This window comes from Penicillium verhagenii (assembly GCF_028828195.1).
Source record: "Penicillium verhagenii strain IBT 33310 chromosome Unknown utg000005l_segment0_segment0, whole genome shotgun sequence".
Lineage (NCBI taxonomy): Eukaryota > Fungi > Ascomycota > Eurotiomycetes > Eurotiales > Aspergillaceae > Penicillium > Penicillium verhagenii.
The window spans coordinates 1,819,433-1,842,797 of NW_026643169.1; the positions used below are offsets into that span (position 1 = coordinate 1,819,433).

Consider the following 23,365-nt stretch of genomic DNA (forward strand, 5'->3'; position numbering starts at 1 on the left):
AGGTATATTGTTGGGGTCTAGAAGTCCGGACTGATATCGACATGACGTCGGGTGCACTCAGTACCTTGTAGAGTTGATTATCTGAATAAAAATAAAAAAAAAGAAAACCATGAAGCGGCAAATGCTATCACTGTTGAATTACACATTTTTGCTGTCACTGGGGCGTGACCGAGTGATTGATGACTGATGACTGATGACTTCAAGTACCTATCGGTCCATAGTTATATAGCCCGTATTATAACTTGTCATTTTGATTGACCTGACCTTTTTTTTTTTTACCAAATTCCCAGTAAGAATATTATTGGGCTCAGGTGTATATCTATTAGAAATGGGGTTTTACAATATACCTGTATATCATGTATCATATATCATAGCCTCAGTATGTATAGTATGTTAGTTAACTAGTACATGTACTACTCAGTACATTTTGTGGTTATCTAGTGGGGCCGCTTATCTTATCGAGAGCCCATGTGATTGGCTCTTGACCCGCTCTCCGTGCAACAATTTTTCTCTCTGCTCCTTCGAAACTTCTTTTACCAAAAAGTGCTTGCTTGACTAATTGGGTCTTTCTCACCCTCTTGACAACATGGCGAAACGGAAGACGGGGCCTCAGCCCCAATCCACCATTCAACCAACTCTTCCTTCAATCTTGTCTACTCCATGGACTTTCCTTCACCCTACCGATGACTTACATACCCTAATTGCAAATTCCACCAAACAAATTCTGGATCCGCTTGCCTCCTCTGTTGTAGAGGAGCAATCCATGCGTCGCCAGGTCAACAAGAAGCGCAAAAGGTCGGAAGCTGAATCGGATTCAGTATACCCCCCTTTACAATTGAAGAACCTATATGTGGATGGATTCACATCTAGCCAGATCTGGGAACAGGCTACAAGGATTCTCGATGCCGCCGGGAATGAAATCGAGAGGGATGTCAACTTGCTGGCAACTAATGATGAATCGTCATCATCCGTTAGTGAAGAAGAGTCGGACTCGCTGGATTTTTCCGACCTCGAGGGAACCGACTCCGAGAGCGACGGTGTCGGCATGCCATTCGGTGCCATAGAAGATGCGAATGTCGACTCCGAGATCGACGAGGCGCAGGAATCCGAATCCGACTCTCCAGATAACGAAGAACCGGAGGATGTCGACATGATCGACGAAGACTCGGATGAGGATGAAGAGGCATCCATAAAATCCACTGAAGATCCTGGGGTCTACGTTGAAGATCGCTTTGGACTCAATGACGGGTTTTTTTCGATTGATGACTTCAACAAGCAAACTGAAATCTGGGAGAGACAAGACGCCAACGGGGCGAACGTGGATGCCGACGACAGCGATGAGGATCTAGACTGGCATGCAAATCCACTAACTGCTGGGAATGTGATGTCTAGTGCCAAGGGAAATACATCAAGCAAAGCAAACAAGCTAGATGACATGGATGTGGATGACAGTAGTGAAGAGGAGGGGCCAACCTTTGGCAATGCCGATCTTCACGGAGAGGACGACGAGGACGACGACGATGTTTCAGATATAGGCGACATGGATGCCCCTGCTTGGATGGATACAAGCGACATCAAGTACACCGACTTTTTCGCCCCTCCACCACGCAAAGCTTCATCCAAGAAAGCACGTGCACTTCCGAAGACTCAGCCCACCGCAACTATTTCGGATAATGACGTTGATCGTGCCATGGAGAACGTGCGGTGTGATTTGTTTGACGGAGAGTCCGATATCGAGGACGAAGGAGATGCTGCCGATGGTGCCGATGATTCTCAAGCCCCCAAATCAACACATGAGAAGCAGAGGGCGCGAATCGCCGACGAAATTCGTCGATTGGAAGCGGCCAACGTGGCAAAGAAGGAATGGATGCTTGCCGGTGAAGCTCGTGCCGTCGAAAGACCTGTCAATTCTCTAATTGAGCAAGATCTGGACTTTGAAAGAGTCGGCAAGCCAGTCCCTGTCGTGACGAATGAAACCACCGAGGATATCGAAGAGCTGATCAAGCGCCGAATTCTTGCCACCGAGTTTGATGAAGTGATTCGCCGCCGCCCAGGTGCTACCGACGCTAAAGCCACACGCAGCAGCCGCTTTGAGCTAGAGGATACCAAGGCACAGCAAAGTCTAGCTGAAATCTACGAAGCCGACCATTTGCGTGCTACCGACCCGAATTACGCGGATTCGAAAGACCGCAAGCTGATGCGGGAACACGCCGAGGTCAACAACCTCTGGAAGGAAATCAGCTCACAATTGGACACGCTTTCCAACTGGCATTACAAGCCCCAGGCGCCCCAGGCGAACATTAGCGTTGTGACTGACGCATCAACTATCATGATGGAAGAGGCACGCCCTACGGCGGGAAGTGCGGCCGACGGGCCATCGGCTCTAGCACCCCAGGAAATCTACGCTCCCGGCGATGATGGAAGAGCTGCAGGCGAGCTGGTGCTAAAGACCGGTGCCACTATATCTAAGGAAGAGATGAGTCGGGAGGAGAAAGCGCGGGCTCGTCGCCAGAGAAAGAAGCAGAAATCCCATGAGGAGCCGACCCAGAAGAAGGGCAAGGCTGCTGAGAAACAACAGCTTGTCTCGGACTTGAAGAAGGGTGGCGTCAAGGTTGTCAACAAGGAGGGCCAAGTTACGGATATGAATGGCGCTAGAGTTGGGACTAATGCCAAGAGTAGCGCTGATAATTTGAAGCTATGATCTTGAGTGACTTGTTTTGTTTTTCTTCGAATCTCCCTTTGTCTTTTTTTCTTTTTTTTTTCTTTTGGAGATAATACAGCGTCCCGTCTGTCACCTATGTATGTATGTATGTATAGATTTCCCATATTTCGATATATATATATACAAATATGTATTACATATGTATGTATATTTTCCAAACATTTGAATTTTGTTGGAAGATACATATTTCCCATGCCATTTTATTTTAGGTCAGACTGAACCCTTTTCATGCCCTTTGATGACTTGGCTCGAATCGTAAAGAGGAATATGTTTTCCCGGTTGTAGGAATGGGCATTGGGATCGTCCCGAATTTCTACTACGTCGAATGTCTTTTTCGCCATTTTCATAAATCTTATGTCAGCTCTTCTGCGTCGTTTGAAGCAAAAATAGCAGACAGAGTTGGGGCCTAGCAACTCTTGCAGGGTGGCTATGAGGAGAGGAAATGCTGGCTCAAAATAGACGCAGTCGGCAGCGAGAATGACCTCGGGTTTTGATGGAATGTGCTCGGGAATAGGCTCCCCCCAATTCAGGACCGAAGCTGTCACTATTGACTCGAGATGGTTCAATTTGATGTTGTCATTCATGAGGGAGAACATAGGTTGTTGATCCGTGATGTGGATGGGTGATCCAGTCTTGCGGGCCACTGCGAGTCCAACAAGTCCACCCCCAGCCCCGAGTTCCACACTGTAAATCATGCATTAGCGGTCAAACCTTCGTTTGGTAGGATGTAAGCAAAGAAAGGCCACAAAGAGCAGATGGGGGAGGAACAGCAAAAGGGATTGGAATTACATGGACTTTTCAGACAAATCGGGATATTGATGGAGAAAATATTTAGCCAAGACCATCCCAGCTGGCCACAATTGACCTCCACAACCATTCTTCAAGTCCTCTTTGAGCAAAAGTGGCTCTTTTAAACTCCCGTCAAAATCAAGGGATGTAGTTCCTGCAAGTTTATTGATGCGTGGTGGAGCCAACGAGGTGCTCACGTTAAAGGGAACATCTGTATCCGATGATGGGCTAACGGATCTTTCCATTGTCAGGTTCTTCTGTTGATGAAACAAAGGATATGATTGAATTAACAGTAGGTTAGAAATAGCGGAGTAGGGAAGAGAAAAGAAAACAAAAAAAAAAAAAACCACAAGAAAAAAGAAAAGAAAAAAAACATAAAATATGAAATGCAATAGAGTGGGGTGGAAGAGCGTGGATAAATGGCGTTTCCTTATCGGCTATCACATGATATCGCCTAAGAAAATCTCTACAGTATATGATACAATTATATATGACTGTATATAGAAGTAGAAGAGAAGAGCGAGCATATGTAAGAGAGAATGAGAGGGAAAGAAATAGACATATAATAATAGAATAGACCAAGTGATATTGTAAGACATAAAGTATTTAAGATTGGTTAGGCAATAGTGTATGATCAGTACAGATATAGTTAAGAGATCCATAATGGTAATCTGGAAATGTCCACTAAAAATGGGTCATGGATCATTCAAATGTTTCCGGTCAACTGGTACGAATTTCAATTGTAATACACATGTCTCAAGGATTGCTATACTGCACATGTGGTATATATATATATATGGGCTTTTGTATATTCATGACGTTTTGAATATTAGGTATTCCGTATACGTATGTAGTGTAGGCTAAAAACCAATTTATATTTCAATTTCAATCTGAATAACTTTGTACGTCCTCAGAAAATCATCTTTATTGGTCGTTTTTGCTTTTGACAAGGATCGGCATCGTGCGTCTCCACGTCTTCTCGGCAGAGCCCCAGGGCCCCAGGGCCCCAAGATGCTAATCCGGAATAAAATCGAATTTCATGCATCACAATGATATGTACATTGAATGTAACTAAATCAAGATTTTCGACCTGTAATTGCTCATTTCCCACTTCCAACTTCTAACAGCTCCCCAGATTTCCAAGGGATGTGGATCGCTCTTTTTCTTTTTTTGGCTACGACTTGACGTCATGCTCCTCTCCGCATACCGCTGAATCATGACGACGTCACCGAAGCTGGGAACTATATCTTCCAACCTGACCTGGTCATGTCGAGAGCATTCTATCAATCCTTTGTACTTCTGCTATCCCATCCATCATGACTACCTTACACTGTGAGTATTTATATCTACTAGTCGGCTGGGGGTTCAAGGGCAAAAAGTCTAGTGGGCTAATCTATACATAATTTATTTAGATCTGCCTCCTGTGAAGCCCTCGGCCATTGCCCTAGGTACCTTCTTCACCCACACAGCGTCACTGGGAATTCTGGCACCTCTCTTTGGGGACACTTACCACCGAGCCCAGGCGGCAAACTCAAAGGAAGAATTCATCAAGTCGAAGGAAGCTGCCGGGGCTGCCGCTGCATGGGGTAGCTCTCTAGCTGGAAGTGCTGTGCAGACTTATGGTGTAGCTGCACTGATCAACGCTACCGGTACTCTCAGTTACAAGGGTGCTGCCTACCTCGGCACCTTGATCTTCTTTGCTAGCTCTGCTCCCGGTGTACGTTCCCCCTTTCTCCTTGCAAACCCTGATCCGTTCCACAATCTAACAGGGATATACAGTTTGTCAGCCAGATCTTTGCCGAGAAGAGACCCCTGGACACAGTGGCTGTTGGAGCTGTTAGTCGGGTCTTTGAGACGGTCGGCCTAAGTTTGTTCCTGACCTGGTGGGGAACTCGTACCCACCCCTTCGACTAGATTGAGACATAATTTGAGCCGCACTGGAAATGCTACTATGATTTCAACCCAGCTGAACGATAGGAAGGTGTCTGTCAATCTGTACCTTTCTTGTCCATTTCTTTTTACATTTTTCTCTCTCTCTCTCTCTTCTTCTTCCTCTCGTTAAGTATCTCGTTCCAGTATATCACTGCAAATCAAAAAGAACGTGTACTAGATTTATACCCGCGTATGAATTATAGATATACATGTAATTCGTACATGTGTAATGATTGGTCCAAATACTTGAAGCGTTATAACCATACAATACATGTATGCATGTGCGGGTATGTACCAACATTTGAACACGCTTCAATATTTGAAAACAATGATTTGACACTAAACGCTATGCAGGGAAAAGAGTCCTGGAGGTTCATTGGCCAGGTCAATCAACATTTGGATGACCTGATAAGTTCCTTGAGGGTAGGCTCGTGATACTACAGATATGGATACAATCTCATCAGTGGTAGACCTCGGGTCTACTGGTACCCATTGTGCAGAAGTAAAAGAAACGGAAGCAGCTTGATTTATGAATGTAGCATATCCCTTTATTTGTAAAGAGGGAGGGGGAGGAAATCAAGAAACTACACCCGGGAGAATCGTCTAATTAAACAAAAGTGCGGCAAGGGTAACTAGTCATGAGAGAGTTAGCTTAGGATGTCGACGGAAGTTCAAGCCAAGGTCACATACACATCGGGGTAACCGTGCTCACTACCAATCTCATATTTTGATTGCAAAGGCTGTGGAGTAGGGTTAATGTTGCAAGGTGTAGGGGGCAGGCCGTTGGCACCCAGCACACCCTGAATGCTCTTTTGATCCTTCTCGAAGAGCGCAGCCAAGCCTCGCTCCTCACCTTGTTCCTTGACCGATACCAGTTGCTTCTCTCCTGCCTCTCCAATCTGCAAGATATCATCCTTAGGAGCTGCTTGACTGCCGACTGTGAGAAGGCTCACGGCATCAGCCTGGCTGATGGTGCTCAGCTGAGGGTAGTTTCTTCGGACGTCTCGCTTCCAGTATGGGTTGTCGGCAAGGTCACCTGCTGGAATTGTCACAGGATCATCGTAGGCCAAGGGAGGCACAGACCCAGGGGTCGGGAGACGGAACTGCGAGTTCAATGGGATACCGGTTGAGCGGTCGGGGTCTACGGCAAGGACGCGACGGATCCGCTCCCAGATACCGGTAGACCGAAGAGAGTATTTCTGCCTCCCCATTAATATCCTTAATTTTTTTTTTTTACAAGAGATATTGGAGATCCTACCTGGCCGATTGGAAACACATTGACTGTCTTTGAGACCGATTTGGCGGCGTTCAGGATATCGCGGGCCATGATGAAGAAGATTCTGACCTGCGTTTGGTCAGTTACACCATTGACAGTGACGAAATGGAGGCAATCAAACGAGCCACCAAAGACAATTCCTTCGCTAGAAGAATCTCACCTCTTAAAGTCCTTGAAACCCAGAATTGTGGAGATGGGCTCTGCTGGAAAGTGGGATCATAATGCGGCAAGATACAACATGCACTCCGTTTCATCCGGACCGGGATTATTGTTTTTCCGACAGCTCACCCACCTCTATTACTAATGACATTAAAATGGGTGGACCAGCCTGAATGAAACTGGAGGTGGGTATTGTTGTTGAAGTTATAACTCTCTTTTTGGGGGGTTTATATGAATTGACAAAAACAATATCAATCTAAGAAAAAATTTGAGTCGCTAGCATGAACGGGAGAGTATCGTTCTGCCCCAGAAATAGAACTCCCTTGATCATCCATGTAGAGATGGCTTCATGTTATAGGTAGATAATCTTCTACAGTAACCTATTTACTCTCATTGCTTTCCTCATTCTGTCCACCTTCATTGCTAGAGTCCAGGGCGACAAGTTTCTGCACGGCATCCACGGTTGCATCGGGGCCACCGGCTTCTAGAAGCAAGACCTTGCCCTTCTTATCCACAGCAAATACACCTCGGATAGTGCCTCTGGGGACCTTTTTGAATCCCAACGCGCCAATCAATGTCCCACTGGGATTGCATAGAAGCGGATAGGGGAGACTTTGCTTCGTTTGGAAAGTGGTGTTGGCTTTGGGTGAATCGGCTGAGAGACCGTAGATAGATAGACCAGTAGATGTAAGATGTTTGTGGTTGTCACGAAACAGGCACGCTTGCTTGATACCTGGTGATGTTGCATCCCTTGAATTAGAAAACCAAAACCAGAAATACACTGCGCCTAGGCTTAGCCATTCGATGTGAGGGAAGAAGATTAAAACGTACATCCAGGGGTTGAGGCTTTAGGATAGGTGAATAGAACGACACCCGTCGAGCTTTCTTCCACAAGCTTCTTCAAGGTGGTCGTAGTGCCATCGTTGGTTTCAATCTCGCCGCCAAATCCCTCTAACTCAATGATGTCGGCAACTTGAGGCACCTTTTGCGCTGCAGGCTGACTGGGGGCCACGACCTCGATGGCCTCTTTGGCTTTAGGGACCGATTTAGGTTTCTTTTGCACAACCGGAGGTGGTGGCGCGGGGGCTTTGCGTTTGCGAAGTTCGACCATGGTGGGTGGTGGATGGGGCGAGGGTGAGAGGAATGAGGGGTATAAGAGTAGCGGAGGATAATATACACAGCTTGTATACAGTACTAATACTAGGAGTGATATATAACAAGCTATTCAGTACTAGGATGTACACATGGAAGACTAGACCCAATTTGCCATAGTTTACTATAACTAACTAACATTGTATGGCACTTACATAAGCCAACCGGGAAGCCCCGAGCCACGGCTCCTCTCGGGGAGTTGCCCTGACCCGTAAATCTTGTCAATCTTTCCCCCTCAAAAAATTCGATCTGACACACGATCGCCACCGCAGGGAAACCCACCTTTTTCCGTGATTCCTGACTCATCGGGAGTTTACTTTTTCTAGATTGATCTTCTTGCCACTTCATATTCTACTTAACTTGTTCACCTTTTGCATTTCTTCCTCTTATTGCTCTGTCTCTTAATCCTTCCCATACTCTTTACAAAGCGACTCTGTTGAGCGCGCGAGCCATGAAGGTCTTTTCGTCAACCTGCACCTTTGACTACTCATGGGATGAGGTGTCTACGGCCAACTGGCGCAAGTATTGTCCGTGGAACGACAAGGTGACCCATGTTGTGGGTGTAGACACACTCTCCCGGACAGTAGACCCCAAGACCGGCATCGTGAGTCTACCAATCTTCGGCCATCTACTGGACTATGGAAGCTAACTTTCACCCCGTATAGTTGCGGACGGAGCGTCTCATCACATGTAACCAATCGGTCCCACAATGGGTCTCTGCGCTATTTGGTGGAAGTGCCACCTCACACGTCTATGAAGTTTCCTATGTCGACCCGGCCTCCAAAAAAGTCACCATGTGTTCCACCAACTTGACTTGGTCCAATGTCTTGAGCGTTCGCGAGACTGTGGTGTACCAGCCGTCACCTACTTCTCCCACCACCAATACCGAGTTCACCCAAGAGGCCCAGATTACTGCCCTGTGTGGTGGTTGGCAAAAAATCAAGAACAAGGTCGAGGAGGCGAGCGTGGAGAGATTTCGTGAGAATGCCAAACATGGTCGCGAAGGCTTCGAAACCGTCCTAGAGATGAGCCGTCGCGTATTCGGTGAACAACGCGACCTTGAGAAGCACCTGCAGTGATTGCCTCCCGCCTATCGTCTTTCGTCTTTCGTCTTTCGTCTTTCGTCTTTCGTCTTTCGTCTTTCGTCTTTCGTCTTTCGACTTTCAACTTTCAACTTTCAACTTTCAACTTTCAACTTTCAACTTTCAACTTTCAACTTTCAACTTTCGAATTCGTCTTTCCCCCTCCTCCTTTTCTCCGTTTCTTTCACCAAGCGATTGCATTTCTTCGGCGTCATCTGTTTTTCAGCATTTCCAGCCCGTGGCGTGTTCAGGAGTTTCTTCCCCCTCATTTATCTGTTCTATATCACCGGATTGTTCTGTTTACGCCTCACTTCATGGAGCAGGGATCTCCGTCACAACGACCGCACCCATTGCTTCTAGATGCGACATGACCGGAAAAAAGTTTCTATGATTGTTCCTTCAGCGCCTTAATTTTCATTGAAACTGGCGATATCCGCTCTAGAAGGGCAAATATGCATGCAATAGAAGAATTTGAAACATAGAACCAAATCCTAATGGTTCTTTTGTTAAAGTACTGCTTTTCGTTTTCGTTGCTTCCGTACAAGTCATCAAAGTTAACCCTGACATAATACACCTTCTACACCGATTCCAAAACGCCTTCCATAGCTCATAAACATGTCGTCTTCCCTTGCACAATTCAGTACCTACAGCACCTCGGCCCACCGGCGTGATCTTAGCCTAACAATCCGCCGAGCACGACGCGGCTGACACCAGAAACCTCATTTTTGACGCCAGTCCGACTGGCATCTTCAAACTCCCGAACCGCACCTGCGACCATAATCTTTCGTAGTTTGGCATCTGCTTTAGAGAAAGTCTCTCCCAGGGCTACCGTGCAGACTGAGGGTGCCGATACGAGGGTTGTGATTCGGCTGTAACAATCGATCAGGACATCACAGAGGGTTGCAAACGTTTCAAAAAAGTCCGGTTCGAAGGGTAACGATGGTGTGAGAAGATAGGTATATTCTTCGCCGGGTAAGAGATCCGAAGACTCAGTGAGAGGGAATGAAATCACCGAGGCAGCCGCTGTGGACGGCGAAGTTATATTGCCTGCTGTGCTTTTCAAATCCGTCGGGTCACTTGACTGCATCGGTAGGCCGATCTCCGTGGCAGAGCTAGCGCGTCGGGTCTTCGTGCCGGCGTGTGCTGCGCGCTTGAACATCTGGGGAATACGTGCTCGCGCAAGACTAGACGAAGAGCTGCCATCGGGTGGGTGCACTTGCTGAAAAGTCTCGAACTCGAGTAGCAGGGCATTGAGGGTTCTTAGGTACTCGAACGGGGTTGAATTGACATCGAGAATCGATGGTAGTGATAGGCCTAAAAGGAGATAATTGACTGCTCGTCGGGAAAGCTTGCGGGCTTCGAAATATGGCAGTCGACTGATATCTGCCCGGGAGAAGTGGACGGTATTGAACCAATAGGCGCGGCCTTCGAGACTGAAGATATAAACTTGGTTCAGTTTGAATCAGGATCCCGAGGAGGTGAAATTGGAGCTTACGCCTTTCTCAAATAATCCAGGGTCGAGATTCGTTTCGCGGCCATGTCATGAATCTGTTGATAGATGGCACTCGCACTTTGGGGTCCAAATGGCCCCCCACCACTGGAAACCGGAGGAATGCTGCTATGTGTACCGTCATAACCTCCACTAGGCTTGGCCGTATCCCTCCGCGACAGGGTCGGGGCAAACGTTGACGAAATCATTGTCACTAAGTTAATCTCACAGAACAAAAGAGCAGTAACAATAAACAATAAACAATAAACAACAATAGTCTCCCGTATGCTGGAGAATACGGAGGATCCTCAGGGATTGGGGGGGGGGGGGGGAGTTCGTTGCAGAGAAAAAGCAAAAGGAAGTTGAGAAACATGCCGAATCTCAGGAGATCTAGAGTTCCCCACAACGGGTCCCCTCTCCTTTCCCCTCTGTTACGAGAACCCCCCTCGGAAATAATTTCGGGTTGACGATTGAATTTCCCCTTTTTATTTTTGTTTCCCCCCCCCCCATCCCGCAAAGACCTTTTCCCTATTGACCCCCTTAACAAGCAGTCTCTTCTCCAATGGACACTCTGCCCATTGACGAACAGATCCCTCAACCGGGCCAATGGCCTGTGGATCCTCAGGAAGATATGCCAATCTCCGAGGATCGTATCTGGGTTGATGGATGCTTTGACTTTAGCCATCATGGTAAGACTTCCTTTCTCCCAGAGCAAAGGGCCTGATCTAACCCATCGTTCAAAAAGGACATGCGGGTGCTATGCTTCAAGCTCGTCAACTCGGCAAGGCACTATACGTGGGTATTCACTCGGACCAAGCAATTCTGGAGAACAAGGGCCCGACAGTGATGTCGTTGGATGAACGGTTCGTAGTCCCTGACTTGTCGAGCTAGTGATTGCGATTACTGATATTTCTTTTACTCCCATTACCAGAGTCGCGGCCGTCGATGCTTGCCGGTGGGCCACTCAAAGTGTGCCCCATGCTCCCTACGTCACTTTCCTACCCTGGGTTTCTCATTACGGCTGTAAATACGTGGTACATGGTGACGATATTACATCTGATAGTGATGGAAATGACTGCTATCGATATGTCAAGGCAGCAGGTCGGTTCAAAGTCGTTAAGCGAACCCCCGGCATTTCTACCACGGATTTGGTCGGCCGTATGCTTTTATGTACGAAGAATCACTTTATCAAGTCTGTCAGGGGTACTCTTTCGGGAGAGGATGGCTCAGGAAGCCACGCTGAGCGCAAGGCAGCTGCGGAAGATTTGGTGCAGAGGATTCGAGCCTATGCGACAGACGAGAGTGGACTTCAGCCCGGTCCCAAAGTTTGGACATGGACTGGATCCGGGACGGCGAAAATTGAACACCAAGTTGAGGAAGCTGGAAGCTTTGAAACTTTAGTGGATGGGAAGGGCCCGAAACCAGGCCAACGGATTGTGTATGTTGACGGAGGCTTTGACCTTTTCTCATCTGGTCATATTGAATTTCTGCGGAAAGTTATGGAGATGGAGGAGGCTGAGGGTCGTCAACGAGGCTGGTTTGACCCGGAGCAGAAGGAGAAACGACTCAAGGAGTACAATGAAGACTACGCCCCTGCGTATATCGTTGCCGGAATTCATGATGACGACGTGATCAACCACTGGAAGGGACTCAACTATCCCATCATGAACATCTTTGAGCGTGGCTTATGTGTCCTTCAATGCCGGTATATTCACGCCGTCATCTTCTCGGCACCTTTCACGCCCAGTCAGCCTTATTTGGAAGCCCTGCCACTCGGCGTACCTCATGTGGTTTATCATGGACCCACGACGTTTATTCCTCTAACATATGATCCATATGATGCCCCCAAAAGGATGGGTATCTTCCAGGAGGTCGCACGGCATGCTTTCCAACATGTCAATGCAGGTGAGATCGTTGGTCGTATCCTGAAGAGCCGAGAAGCGTATGAAGCGCGGCAAAGGGCCAAACTAGAAAAAGGCATCACTGAGGATCTCGTGAAATCCCAGGAGCAAGCGTCAGCTTAGCATCCACATAAGATGGCCACTGCTTAATAAGAACCCAATTCAACCATATAACTAGACGGCGAATATCATCAACTGGCAGAGTTTTCTCTTATCATAATGATTTTTGCTGGCACATGGCAACTGATATCCATTACGAAAAGAAATGGTGTTTGTTATATGGCGTTCTAGATGGTTGAGGAAGTTTCCTTTCTTCCTCCATCGTCTTTATGGAAATTTGGAAGCGCTTGAGCCCAACAACGAAGATCTATACAGCTGGACATAATACTGGAGGAGGGCTGGTGGCGGTAAAAAAAAACTAAATATAATATTACAATACAACTTTCTGACAACCATCTAAAAAGTCTCTTGGGATACGCCCCAGGTTATCTATTTATTGATCCGCTGCCACAAGAACATCCTTGGTCTCCAACAATTTGGCAAGCTCCCCATTCTGGTGCATGGACATCAAGATGTCACAACCTCCAACAAACTCCTTGTCCAAGTATAGTTGAGGAATGGTCGGCCAGTCTGAGAATTCTTTGACGCCTGCACAAACAAATCGTTTAGCTTTCAGCCCCAGCAGCCCTAGAGAAGATAAGCTAAAACTGACCTTGACGCAACTCTGGATCCTCCAAAACATTGAATGCCACGAACTTCTTAGGGTCTACGCCCTGCAGACCCAGAATTTGGATGCTCGCACGCGAGAAACCACACTGAGGAGTTTCGGGAGTACCCTTCATGAATAGAACAACGGGAGCCGAAGAAATAGCCTTGTCAATAGCTGCCTTGGTCTCCGAGGACAGGAAACGAGTGTTGAGGGTGGACGGCAGAGGAAATGCTGGGAAACGGATAGGGCGCAGCGTTGCCGGTCGCGAGATTGGGCGGAAAGCCTGGGATTGTGGTAAGCCTAAGCTAGTCTTATAAACATCTTGCATTGAATGAATGCATACCGAGAAGACCGTTCTGGAGAACATGATGAACTGTTGTCAAGATTCTATGACACTTTTGAGACTGGAGGAACGGAGGAAAGAGTGCCAGTACGGAGCCGATTGGTATTATCTAATCAATAGTTGGCTAACTAATTACGTCGCGCCCCACATGCGACCCGTTGTGAACCTTGCATCATTTTGTACCTACTACTTCCATCTACTCCCCCACCATGAATTCAGCCTCATTCTCAGCAAAACAGTATGAAGATGATAAGAAATTTCACATAATCCTTGCAGCCGTAAGTCCCAGTCTCACTTTACTCTAATAGTGAGTTACTCCTGACATTCTACAGACTGGCTCAGTCGCCACTATAAAGCTTCCCAATATCGCCGAGGCCTTATGTTCCCATCCGTCTATCTCATTACGAATAATAGTAACTCAATCAGCTGAAAGATTTCTCTTTGACCAAAGCCATGAGCAGCCTGCTTTGGATAGCCTTCAGCAGATCAAGGGAGTGGATGCAATCTACCGGGATGACGATGAATGGGCAACACCATGGACTCGTGGAGCAAATATCTTACACATTGAATTACGCAAGGTTAACATTGAGCTTATACTGGAACGATCGGAAAGAAGCTAACGATCAACAAGTGGGCACATATGTTGCTGATCGCTCCCCTATCAGCCAATACAATGGCGAAGATGAGTGTGGGCATTGCAGACAACCTCCTACTGTCGGTGGTGCGGGCCTGGGACACAACTGGTCTGGTCGATCAAGATTTCAAGGCTCAAAAACCACGGATTTTCGTGGCCCCTGCCATGAATAGCGCCATGTGGCATCAACCAATCACACGGCAGAATCTCGGCATCCTAAGAGACCAATGGGGATGGAGTCCCACAAATCCGGCGGGATGGGTGACTGTACTTCCCCCGATAGATAAGCCTCTTGCCTGTGGGGATGTGGGGAGTGGTGGAATGATGGACTGGAGAGATATTGTCCGTAACGTGGAAGAGCACTTGGGTCTCTCAGTGGCTCAATCTTGATTTCCACCTATCACTGTCATTGCCTCGACGCGGAGTCGGAACCGGACTGGGCGGTACTATCGTACAAACCCAGATAATGAGCGCCATACTCACCGAGAAGTCCCACTGTGATTCCCCCGCCGGTCAGCAAACACCCGTTCTTAAACCACCACCAGCAGTTCGAGACACTCTTAAGTTGAACCTTCCAAATCATGATTCCCAGGGAAAGAAGGGCACTGCCACAGCTGCCAACGAAGAATACTGGACCACAGCCTGCGGCAACACCTGCAGCGCCTAGGAGGGTCACCTGAGTGGCTGCCAGACCCGTTAAGACGGCCTTGGTGTTGTGTTCATGGCGCAGAGCGATAGACTTAATACCTGCCGCCACATCGTCTTTGATGTCCATATGAGCATATATCATATCGTACAAAACCGTCCACGCAATACAACTAGAATATAGGGCCCCTGCGGCCAGAAGAGCATCCTGGTTGGCCAATAGATCCACTCCCAGGGCTGGAAACCCCATAATTGCTCCCCACGAGAAGGCGAACCCCAACACCAACTGAGGATAGTTGGTCATCCGTTTAGCCAAGGGGTATGCCACCACAATAGGCAAACTCGGTATCGCATACCAGAGGCACTGTGTTGGGAATTGAAGAAGTACTGCCAGTCCAGCCAATAACTGAGTACCTGTAAAGAGAACAGCCTTGGGAGGGGAAAGTGCTCCTCGGGCGATGGGACGGAATTTGGTACGTTCTACATGTGGGTCGAGATTTCGATCCCACAGGTCATTAATGGCACACCCTGCGCCACGCATGATCAAGGCCCCGGTAAAAAAAAGTCCGGCTGTACCAAGCACTTGTATGGGGGTGACGTTGGCAGCCATGGAAGCAGCCATGAGAGTGGAAAAAAGAGTCGGAAAGAACAAATAATATGTGCCGGTTGGTTTATCCAGGCGGACCAACTCGGCATATGGAACCCAAGACGAAGGCAATGAGGCGATCAGACCGGTCTGAGGTGGAATGTAATGGGTTGCCGGGTTAGGGGCCTTCACATCAACTGCAAGAGATCGGGTTGCCGTGGAATGAATTTGGGAGGTTAACCCCCGGGGGGTTAAGGCAAGAGATACACCAGATCGGGGGTTCTGAGATGTCAAGCATTCGAATTTGGCAGTGAGGGTCGACAGGCATCCATGGCGATATGGACTGTAGGTGGAATTCCTCAAGGGTAGACAGTGGCGAGTGTGTCGTGAGAGACGGAAGAAACGGAGGCTAGTGGATGGCAGCATGGTGTCAACTCCCGTGAAGAGCTCTGAGGCATGCTCTGTAGGTTATGTATCACTTGGAAGAAAGGAAAAAGGCAAAGAGAGAGCATGCGTTCGTTATATGCAATTAACAAAAAGCTTCCCGTCGATCGCCACTAATCCCAAAATAGTAATTCCCTACCGCGTCTCTTTCGCGTCTATAGTTAACGGAGCGACGGAGCCTCTTCTCATATCGTTCTTTCTCTTCTGTCCATCTTCCACTCCACCATACCCACCTTCTTCTGGAATCTCTTTAACGAGGTCTCTTCTTTCTACCCAAATGAACTTGACACTCGGCTGAATGTGGGAAATGGTGTAAGGTCGAATTTCAGTTGAACGTTTTCTTGACTGTCGGTGTGTTGTTTTTACTCTATCACACTATGCTTATGATCTTTAGATTACTGATCAGCTTAATCTTCTCAACATCAGTAACTTGTCTTTCCTTCCTCCGTCTTTAAGCATGCACACTTCCATGCGATCTTTTTCGTCGCTCGAACAGAGACCGTTATCCTAATTCGTGCCACTGATCACCATCATCCCCCACCACCATGACTCCGCCTTCACGAGCCATTTTCGAGCCCTTTCCTACCCATCTAAATCTGGAGGAGCTAGTGGAAACCGCGGACAACTTTGAGTTTGCGAAGCGCATTACATGTCAGTCAATTGATGGGCAGCCGCGGGAGGACTTTGATAAGCTCGTTCTGTTCCACGTTATCATGCTAGGAGAACCCTTAGTGATTGAGGGGTTTCAAGAGTATTTGGATAAACCACTGTTCTCTTCCAAGTGGTTACAGCAGAATTGCCAAAGTAAGTTGCCCTATTTGACTCTGTTTTCCCAGTATAGATCGCGCCTCTAACTCTGCACCAGGCGAACAGGTGCGTGATTTGAAACGTGGAATCAACATCCCCATGAGCACGGCACATTATTTAAAGAGCTTGCCAACGCTCTCGGCGCCTGTACTCTCACCTGTGCCCCGCACAGATCAAAGATTGTATTTGAAGGATATGGACTGCCCTCCGGAGTGGCAGCGATCCCTGGAGAAAATCATTCCACCATCGTTGTTTTACTTCAATGATGGTCCCAAGCCATACAAAGGCCCAGGGTCTGAATTTACTTGCCAGGCAGAATATGCCAGGACGCCAGAAGGGGATACCATTGCCAAATCAGGCGATTTAATGAGCTGTTTGCCTGAAGAAATGCGGGCCCAAAATCTCATGTGTTACATTGGCCCTGAAGGCACCTACACCCCTGCGCATCAGGAAATGTGTGCCAGTCTAGGCCACAATATCATGGTGGAGGCATCAGATGGAACTATGGAGAGTGGACAGGCCACCCGGTTAGGATCATCGGTTTGGTTCATGACGGAAACGAAAGAACGCGATATTGTGTCCGACTATTGGGCCTCGGTGCTTGGTCATGATATTGACCTGGAAGATCACTTTGCGCAACTCAATGCATGGGTAGGCGCACCCTTCAAGACCTACGTGGTAGAACAGAGGCCTGGGGATCTCATCCTCATCCCACCGCTGGCAGCCCATCAGGTCTGGAATCGGGGTACGCGCACCATGAAAGTGGCTTGGAACCGGACCACGGTGGAGACTCTAAGGATGGCCATGAATGAAGCACTTCCTCACGCACGGATGGTGTGCCGTGATGAGCAATACAAGAACAAAGCCATCGTCTTTCATGCGCTCGAACATTATTCAAGATTGTTACGAGGAGAGGGCTCGACGGGGGACCATCCCGCAGTTCGGCAACTGTGGGAAGATTTTGAAAAGTTATTTTTAATCTTCACGGATGTCCTCCTCTCAGAAAACCTTCCCCCCAACTTCCCTGGAGAAAAAGGCATTGAGTATGTCAAATTTGACAGCAATATCACCTGCTCATACTGCCGGTGTAATATTTTCAATAGGTTCCTGACTTGCTCTTCTTGTGCCACGGATGGGAATGACGCATATGACATTTGTTTGGATTGCTATGTGTTGGGCCGGAGCTGCCATTGCATTTCCAAGTTGAGATGGGCTGAGCAATTCCCATGGAAACTTCTTCGCGACAGACATGCCACATTTCGCCGTCAAATCATCGGGCTCAAAAATGATAAAGACCGCAAAGTTCAATTTCCCCTGCTCGCCGTTGCACTAGCCCAGTCAGGTCGCAAGTCAACGGCGCAAATTTGTCTAGAGCAACTGGCTGCTAGACCTTGGGTCGATCCTCAAAACCCAAACCTGAAACAGTTAACTTGCCCCACTCCTTCTGGCACTGATGATGATGATGATGACCAGCCACGAAAAAAACGAAGGACCCAGAAAAAGGGTGAGAAAACCGGGTCGTGTCACATGTGTAAGAATGTTGAACCTCTCTGGAAGCTGGCAACATGTTCGGATTGTCAATTGAAATATTGCTATGCCATCCTCTACCGCGCATTTGATATTCCACCCCAGGAAGCGATGGAGTGCTCTCACTGGTTGTGCCCTCGATGCAACAAGAAATGCAATTGCACGCCTTGCCAAAAAGACCCGACTATGACCCCCCATGAGCCCTACCATGTATTACTGGGACACGACACAAAAAAAATTGCCGATCCGCGAAGTGTCGAATCCTTGGTGACATTGCGTCTTCCGAATCTCAGGTGGCTTCCCAGCCTGGAAGAAAATAGCCAACGACGTCTGAAACAACGAATGGAGGAGGCCGAACAGAAGCGGCAAAAAATGTGGAAGGATAACGCGATTCTGATGGATCCTATGCAGCAAGTTTCATTGAACGGCGACTCGGAAGAATGCAACACTCCAAGTTATATCCCAGTGGACCCTGCACTGGAACTTGGAAATGGCTCATTTGCGACCTCGGGCCAGAATGACACTTAAGGGCTTGATTTGGGCAAGGGTATTCATCCTCTTCCTCCCCTTCTCTATGTTTTCTTGGTTCTCTATCTAGCAAGATGCCCTAGTGTTGTACGCTGGGAAATGCTGGGTCTTTCATCATTTTTCCTTTTTTCCTTTTTTTATTTTTATTTTTTTTTTTTTTGGTTGATTTGCTCTTTTATTCAAAGCGATTACCCCTAGTCCTTTTCACCCATACGACAAATCTCGCTGTACGATGATAATGACCATTTTGATAATATTAGAATTTTTTGTATCCTTCTATTCTCCTTTCCTTCTGTTTTCCTAGGCGCCTTTGTACTCATATTGCAGGTCTTTGAGTGCGGAAATGTCGACCGAAAGTATTGACTGCCGAGCGAGTAGAGTAGCTCCAAGCATAGCTACACAGAGAGGAAGAGTCACGGTAAGAGTTTGGTAAGGCAAAGGAGATCAATTGTGAGTGAGACTGCGACCTACCACCAGGGATGAGATAGAGTGCCGGCCAGGAGCCAGAAGGCCAGGCCCCCAAGAACACAGATAGCGCCAGTAACCCGCACACCACTCCGTTCATAGGCACCAGGGCCGCATGGATCAAAGCCAGATGTTCGTTTTCCATTATCATGGGTTTTTTACCCTTGCGGTCTGCATGGAGAGGGAAGTATTGCATGACGTAGGCTGAGGCTAGCAAGGATGAGATGCCCGCTAGAGAACAAAAACGTTCAGAGAAACTCGAGGTCCATAGTAGTGATGGGAGAAAGGTGGTCATCAAGACTAATGGGATCACGGTGAATATGAGCTAGATATAAAGTTAGAAGGACAACACAAAGACTGCAGGCTGTAACCGTCGTGACTTCTTATATAATTTTACCTTGTAGTAAGCATTACGGGTGTCATTCTGTCGCTGCAACTGCTCAATCACCCTCTCCTGCTCCTGCTCGTCAAGCTCCTCATGGTCATTCTCATGGTCCGAGTCTTCTGGATATCGAAAGACCCGGCGTAACCGCACTGCCGCCATGAAGAGACCGGAGCAGAAGCAAACCGGCGGAATGAATCAAGAGAGGTCGAAAGCTTTCAGTCCTGTTTAAATAGCATAACAAGTATGTTGCAGTTGGGGAAGGATGTAGGTGTGTGACGTCGAAAACACACATGTTTGTTCTGTTTGGCTTGCGGACTCGGGAAATCCAAAATCTACAACTTGTGATCCTTCTTCCCATTCAACAATATAGCGCTCTCCAATTTGACCTGACAATGCTCTTCCTCCGCTCTCTGCCCCGGCGCACAGGTCTCACTCAACTAACGCGCCTATCTCGCAATGCTCCCCGGCGCACCATGATTCCTGCCCCGGGCCCCAACACGGGGCCATTGATGGAGCGACGCGCAGACCGAGAGCTCCCCACCATCCAGAACAGCCGCCGTTGGATGCGGACCTTCCCTTTCTTTGCTGTGGCAGTCGGTGCTGCTATGCTTGGTATCTTCAACTACCAAAAGTCCTCCTCGAGTATCGTCAGCAGCACACTATACGCTTTGCGGACATCCCCCCAGGCCCGCGAGATCCTGGGTGATGAGATCTACTTTGCCCAGCAGATCCCATGGATCAGTGGAGAAATGAATCAACTACATGGGCGCATCGATATCTCATTCTGGGTGAAAGGCACCAAGACCCAGGGCAAGATGAGGTTTCGAAGTATCCGGCCGGACCGGATGAGTTACGTGAGTGAAATGAATCCTTCTAAACCAAATGGGTGATTCCCTTCAATTCGAGTTCTGGCTTGTTTTTTCTAATATCTCAAACTAGTTCCGTACCGAGGAATGGAGTCTGGAGACCGAAGATGGAACCGTGGTGCAGTTGCTGGATAACGACAGTGATCCCTTCCGGAAGGAGTAAAAGAGGAACCGAAGTGTGGATTTTGTACAAATAAATGGCCTTGCGCATTGGGAACCGGCGTTTTATGGATATTAAACACAGGTATTATTTGGTCGAACCGCGATATTTGTGGAACGAAAGAGAATGTGTTTGAGCCCTGGAGAAGGGGAAGAAAAGTGGAACAAAAAAAAACTAAAGGATATCATTTGTTGTATCATATACAAACGCCGCTCAAGTGAACAAGTATTGCGCGAATGGTGTAGTAGTAGTAGTAGTACATGCTTCCTCCTCCCAATGTTAGGATTGCCACTAGGCCGAGACAGCTGGGCTAACCTCAGGCCAAGGCTTCTTGATCGCATCCTGGATTCTCACACTGCATCCCTTAGGACCACTCACAGCACCTGTATATGAACAGAAAAAGTCACCGTCAGTAAAACAAAGCTAGAAACAACAAGCAACATCAACCCAAAGGGTATGGGGGAAGGAATAGATTAAATCTTACCGCTCACGACCACAATTCCAGCTTCAGCATCAACCTTCATGATCTTCAAGTTCTGAACAGTGTTTTGGGTGTTACCCATATTTCCTGCCATCTTCTTTCCTGGGTATACACGAGAACCACCACCCTGACTGGGACCAGCAGAACCCATAGAACGATGGGTCAAACTAACACCGTGGCTGCGGTCCTGACCGTGGAAACCGTGTCGTTTCATGACACCTGCAAATCCTTTACCCTTGGTATTGGAGCGAGCATCGACAAATTGACCCTCCTGGAACCAACTGGCACTAACACTCTGGCCAACGGGGAGGAGGCCGGATTCATCCTTTACGCGGAACTCGAAGACATGACGTTTGGGTGAAAGACCATTGGCGGAGAAGTGGCCTAGGAGTGATTTGGTAACATTGCTGGGGTGCTTCCAGCCTGAGCCAATCTGGACAGCATAATAGCCATGCTTTTGGCGAGTCTTGTGCGAGACCACCTCGACGCGGTCCATTTGTAACACAGTGCAGGGGGTGCGTTTGCCAGTTTCCGGATCGAAGATAGCGGTCATACCCTTTTTGGTCGCAATTGCACCGGTGCGTAGGGGGAGAGAATTTGCCTTGCGGCGTAGAGCTGCAGTCGATGTCGACTCAAGGACGGGCAGGCCGGGACCGATGTTGAAGCGGCTGGGTTTGGGGGTGTTGAGGGATTTGATGCCGAATGTTCGCATAGAAATCCGGGGTACGGTCAATTTAGTATCCCATAGGGATGAGGAAAGCTGAAACAGCTTCCCTGGTAGGCGTGGCGACATGATGCGGTGGTTTGCAACTTGAGGAGATTTGGTGAAATGCATCTTGCGGACTCGAAGTTTTTGGCCGGCGGGATGAGTCAGCACAAATCCCTCCTACAGTTCGTCAACTAACAAACTAGCTAGCTAACTAACTACGCATAGTATACATGCACGTACAGTATACAACTATTTCTATATCTCTCTATGTACCAGATAATGCTATGAAAGAGTCTTTAAATTTTAAAAGCAAAATATCAACGCTATGATATCTTTCACTGGTTCTCTCTCAAACCCCTAAAATGAACCCAAGCAATAATCTAAAGAACAGGAATTGTCTAGATATCTTAATTAATTCCCACCCTTTTCATTGCACCATTTGACATTTAATCAAGCTTAGAAACCAAGCAGCTAAGCCCCAAATGAGTCTGTATAACTTGTTTACCTCTCGGCGACATCATATTGACTCATATGATTTAAGTCCTTTTTAAGTCCGACCTGCATGATCGGACCGGGGCGGCCGACGCCGGCCAGAGGATCGCCCGATTCGAAGGGGGAAAAATAATACCTAAAAAAAAAAAAAGAATAGAACAAACACACCTTCTCTCCCCTTATATAACCAACCACCCAACCTTCCATCACGCCCGGGTACTCAGCAACTTTTGCATCGGGCAGATCCAAATGTCTCTCCGACCTTCTCTCCTATCGCGCTGGCTCGCGCAGCCAGAGCTCATGCAGAGATCGGCAATGAGAGCCGCACCCACGTATTCTCGACAAACGTTGGCCGTCCTCCAACGCCAGCCATTCCTTGGCTCTGGCTCTCAAACAATGATCAAGTCCATGCGCCGGTCTTTCACAACGGCGGTCAACTATAGCAGCCGCGCGATCCCTCGGTCGCGACCGGGACTGCGATCAGTGCAGCTTCCCAAACAAAGGACAAACCAGCGCTTCAACTCGGGATCTGCGAACAACGCATCCGAGGCTTCCAAAGAGGGTGGATCGCTGTCTCAACGGTTGCGCAAGCTGAGCCGTGAATACGGGTGGGCCGCGCTGGGGGTGTACCTGACGCTATCGGCGCTGGACTTTCCCATTTGCTTTGCAGCTGTACGGCTACTAGGCGTTGAGCGAATCGGTCATTTCGAGCATGTAATTGTGCAATCGGTAAAGCAAACATTCCCATCGATTTGGCCTCAGAAGAAGGCGGAGGACGGCAGCCTTGTCCAGGCAGAGGAACCAAACTACGAAGAAGCCAGTGGGTTCTACCTCCCCCCAATTCCCCCTTTTAACATCGATGATCATGTCATCTCATGATATATTTTCATCCCTAGGTATCTGGACACAACTTGCATTGGCATATGCCATCCACAAGAGTGTCTTCATTTTCGTCCGGGTGCCATTGACAGCGGCCGTAACTCCCAAGGTCGTCCAAGTTCTGCGTAGTTGGGGTTGGAACATCGGAAAGCGGAAGCCCAAGACCCCTTGATTTTAATCCTTGGAGTCGATTTGTATAGCAT

The 23,365-nt window shown here is 48.1% G+C and overlaps 16 protein-coding genes across 16 annotated transcripts; 8 read left to right on the plus strand and 8 right to left on the minus strand.

Moving 5' to 3' along the window:
- Positions 1-586: 586 nt before the first annotated feature.
- On the plus strand, positions 587-2,701 carry N7466_004207 (rRNA-processing protein MPP10; the record flags this gene model as incomplete). Its single annotated transcript, XM_057163604.1, has 1 exon — positions 587-2,701. One exon carries the CDS (start codon positions 587-589, stop codon positions 2,699-2,701), a length of 2,115 nt encoding a protein of 704 aa, XP_057022285.1.
- Positions 2,702-2,922: 221 nt separating this feature from the next.
- N7466_004208 (uncharacterized protein) lies at positions 2,923-3,756 on the minus strand (the record flags this gene model as incomplete). The annotated part of the gene is made up of 2 exons (XM_057163605.1): positions 2,923-3,406; positions 3,512-3,756. 2 exons carry the CDS (start codon positions 3,754-3,756, stop codon positions 2,923-2,925), a joined length of 729 nt encoding a protein of 242 aa, XP_057022286.1.
- Positions 3,757-4,827: 1,071 nt separating this feature from the next.
- N7466_004209 (DUF1761 domain-containing protein) lies at positions 4,828-5,425 on the plus strand (the record flags this gene model as incomplete). The annotated part of the gene is made up of 3 exons (XM_057163606.1): positions 4,828-4,843; positions 4,924-5,228; positions 5,291-5,425. 3 exons carry the CDS (start codon positions 4,828-4,830, stop codon positions 5,423-5,425), a joined length of 456 nt encoding a protein of 151 aa, XP_057022287.1.
- Positions 5,426-6,050: 625 nt separating this feature from the next.
- N7466_004210 (uncharacterized protein) lies at positions 6,051-6,770 on the minus strand (the record flags this gene model as incomplete). The annotated part of the gene is made up of 3 exons (XM_057163607.1): positions 6,051-6,075; positions 6,134-6,642; positions 6,702-6,770. 3 exons carry the CDS (start codon positions 6,768-6,770, stop codon positions 6,051-6,053), a joined length of 603 nt encoding a protein of 200 aa, XP_057022288.1.
- Positions 6,771-7,258: 488 nt separating this feature from the next.
- On the minus strand, positions 7,259-7,989 carry N7466_004211 (thioredoxin peroxidase DOT5; the record flags this gene model as incomplete). Its single annotated transcript, XM_057163608.1, has 2 exons — positions 7,259-7,611; positions 7,710-7,989. 2 exons carry the CDS (start codon positions 7,987-7,989, stop codon positions 7,259-7,261), a joined length of 633 nt encoding a protein of 210 aa, XP_057022289.1.
- Positions 7,990-8,481: 492 nt separating this feature from the next.
- N7466_004212 (putative mitochondrial protein sorting (Msf1)) lies at positions 8,482-9,109 on the plus strand (the record flags this gene model as incomplete). The annotated part of the gene is made up of 2 exons (XM_057163609.1): positions 8,482-8,634; positions 8,696-9,109. The coding sequence occupies 2 exons, from the start codon at positions 8,482-8,484 to the stop codon at positions 9,107-9,109; spliced, it is 567 nt and encodes a 188-aa protein (XP_057022290.1).
- Positions 9,110-9,785: 676 nt separating this feature from the next.
- Positions 9,786-10,810, minus strand: N7466_004213 (uncharacterized protein; the record flags this gene model as incomplete). The annotated part of the gene is made up of 2 exons (XM_057163610.1): positions 9,786-10,545; positions 10,608-10,810. 2 exons carry the CDS (start codon positions 10,808-10,810, stop codon positions 9,786-9,788), a joined length of 963 nt encoding a protein of 320 aa, XP_057022291.1.
- A 353-nt stretch (positions 10,811-11,163) lies between these two features.
- On the plus strand, positions 11,164-12,625 carry N7466_004214 (ethanolamine-phosphate cytidylyltransferase; the record flags this gene model as incomplete). The annotated part of the gene is made up of 3 exons (XM_057163611.1): positions 11,164-11,290; positions 11,347-11,464; positions 11,533-12,625. 3 exons carry the CDS (start codon positions 11,164-11,166, stop codon positions 12,623-12,625), a joined length of 1,338 nt encoding a protein of 445 aa, XP_057022292.1.
- A 370-nt stretch (positions 12,626-12,995) lies between these two features.
- On the minus strand, positions 12,996-13,578 carry N7466_004215 (monothiol glutaredoxin GRX5; the record flags this gene model as incomplete). The annotated part of the gene is made up of 3 exons (XM_057163612.1): positions 12,996-13,150; positions 13,215-13,494; positions 13,555-13,578. The coding sequence occupies 3 exons, from the start codon at positions 13,576-13,578 to the stop codon at positions 12,996-12,998; spliced, it is 459 nt and encodes a 152-aa protein (XP_057022293.1).
- A 185-nt stretch (positions 13,579-13,763) lies between these two features.
- N7466_004216 (putative flavoprotein) lies at positions 13,764-14,578 on the plus strand (the record flags this gene model as incomplete). The annotated part of the gene is made up of 3 exons (XM_057163613.1): positions 13,764-13,832; positions 13,887-14,132; positions 14,171-14,578. The coding sequence occupies 3 exons, from the start codon at positions 13,764-13,766 to the stop codon at positions 14,576-14,578; spliced, it is 723 nt and encodes a 240-aa protein (XP_057022294.1).
- Positions 14,579-14,594: 16 nt separating this feature from the next.
- On the minus strand, positions 14,595-15,845 carry N7466_004217 (putative para-hydroxybenzoate-polyprenyltransferase Coq2; the record flags this gene model as incomplete). Its single annotated transcript, XM_057163614.1, has 1 exon — positions 14,595-15,845. The coding sequence occupies one exon, from the start codon at positions 15,843-15,845 to the stop codon at positions 14,595-14,597; it is 1,251 nt and encodes a 416-aa protein (XP_057022295.1).
- Positions 15,846-16,408: 563 nt separating this feature from the next.
- N7466_004218 (putative JmjC domain protein) lies at positions 16,409-18,725 on the plus strand (the record flags this gene model as incomplete). The annotated part of the gene is made up of 2 exons (XM_057163615.1): positions 16,409-16,667; positions 16,705-18,725. The coding sequence occupies 2 exons, from the start codon at positions 16,409-16,411 to the stop codon at positions 18,723-18,725; spliced, it is 2,280 nt and encodes a 759-aa protein (XP_057022296.1).
- Positions 18,726-19,025: 300 nt separating this feature from the next.
- Positions 19,026-19,734, minus strand: N7466_004219 (uncharacterized protein; the record flags this gene model as incomplete). The annotated part of the gene is made up of 3 exons (XM_057163616.1): positions 19,026-19,120; positions 19,197-19,515; positions 19,588-19,734. The coding sequence occupies 3 exons, from the start codon at positions 19,732-19,734 to the stop codon at positions 19,026-19,028; spliced, it is 561 nt and encodes a 186-aa protein (XP_057022297.1).
- A 233-nt stretch (positions 19,735-19,967) lies between these two features.
- Positions 19,968-20,604, plus strand: N7466_004220 (cytochrome c oxidase assembly factor 1 family protein; the record flags this gene model as incomplete). The annotated part of the gene is made up of 2 exons (XM_057163617.1): positions 19,968-20,429; positions 20,515-20,604. The coding sequence occupies 2 exons, from the start codon at positions 19,968-19,970 to the stop codon at positions 20,602-20,604; spliced, it is 552 nt and encodes a 183-aa protein (XP_057022298.1).
- Positions 20,605-20,892: 288 nt separating this feature from the next.
- On the minus strand, positions 20,893-21,917 carry N7466_004221 (mitochondrial 54S ribosomal protein uL3m; the record flags this gene model as incomplete). Its single annotated transcript, XM_057163618.1, has 2 exons — positions 20,893-20,984; positions 21,086-21,917. 2 exons carry the CDS (start codon positions 21,915-21,917, stop codon positions 20,893-20,895), a joined length of 924 nt encoding a protein of 307 aa, XP_057022299.1.
- Positions 21,918-22,532: 615 nt separating this feature from the next.
- Positions 22,533-23,334, plus strand: N7466_004222 (FAM210 family protein; the record flags this gene model as incomplete). The annotated part of the gene is made up of 2 exons (XM_057163619.1): positions 22,533-23,103; positions 23,180-23,334. 2 exons carry the CDS (start codon positions 22,533-22,535, stop codon positions 23,332-23,334), a joined length of 726 nt encoding a protein of 241 aa, XP_057022300.1.
- Between the last annotated feature and the right edge of the window lie 31 nt (positions 23,335-23,365).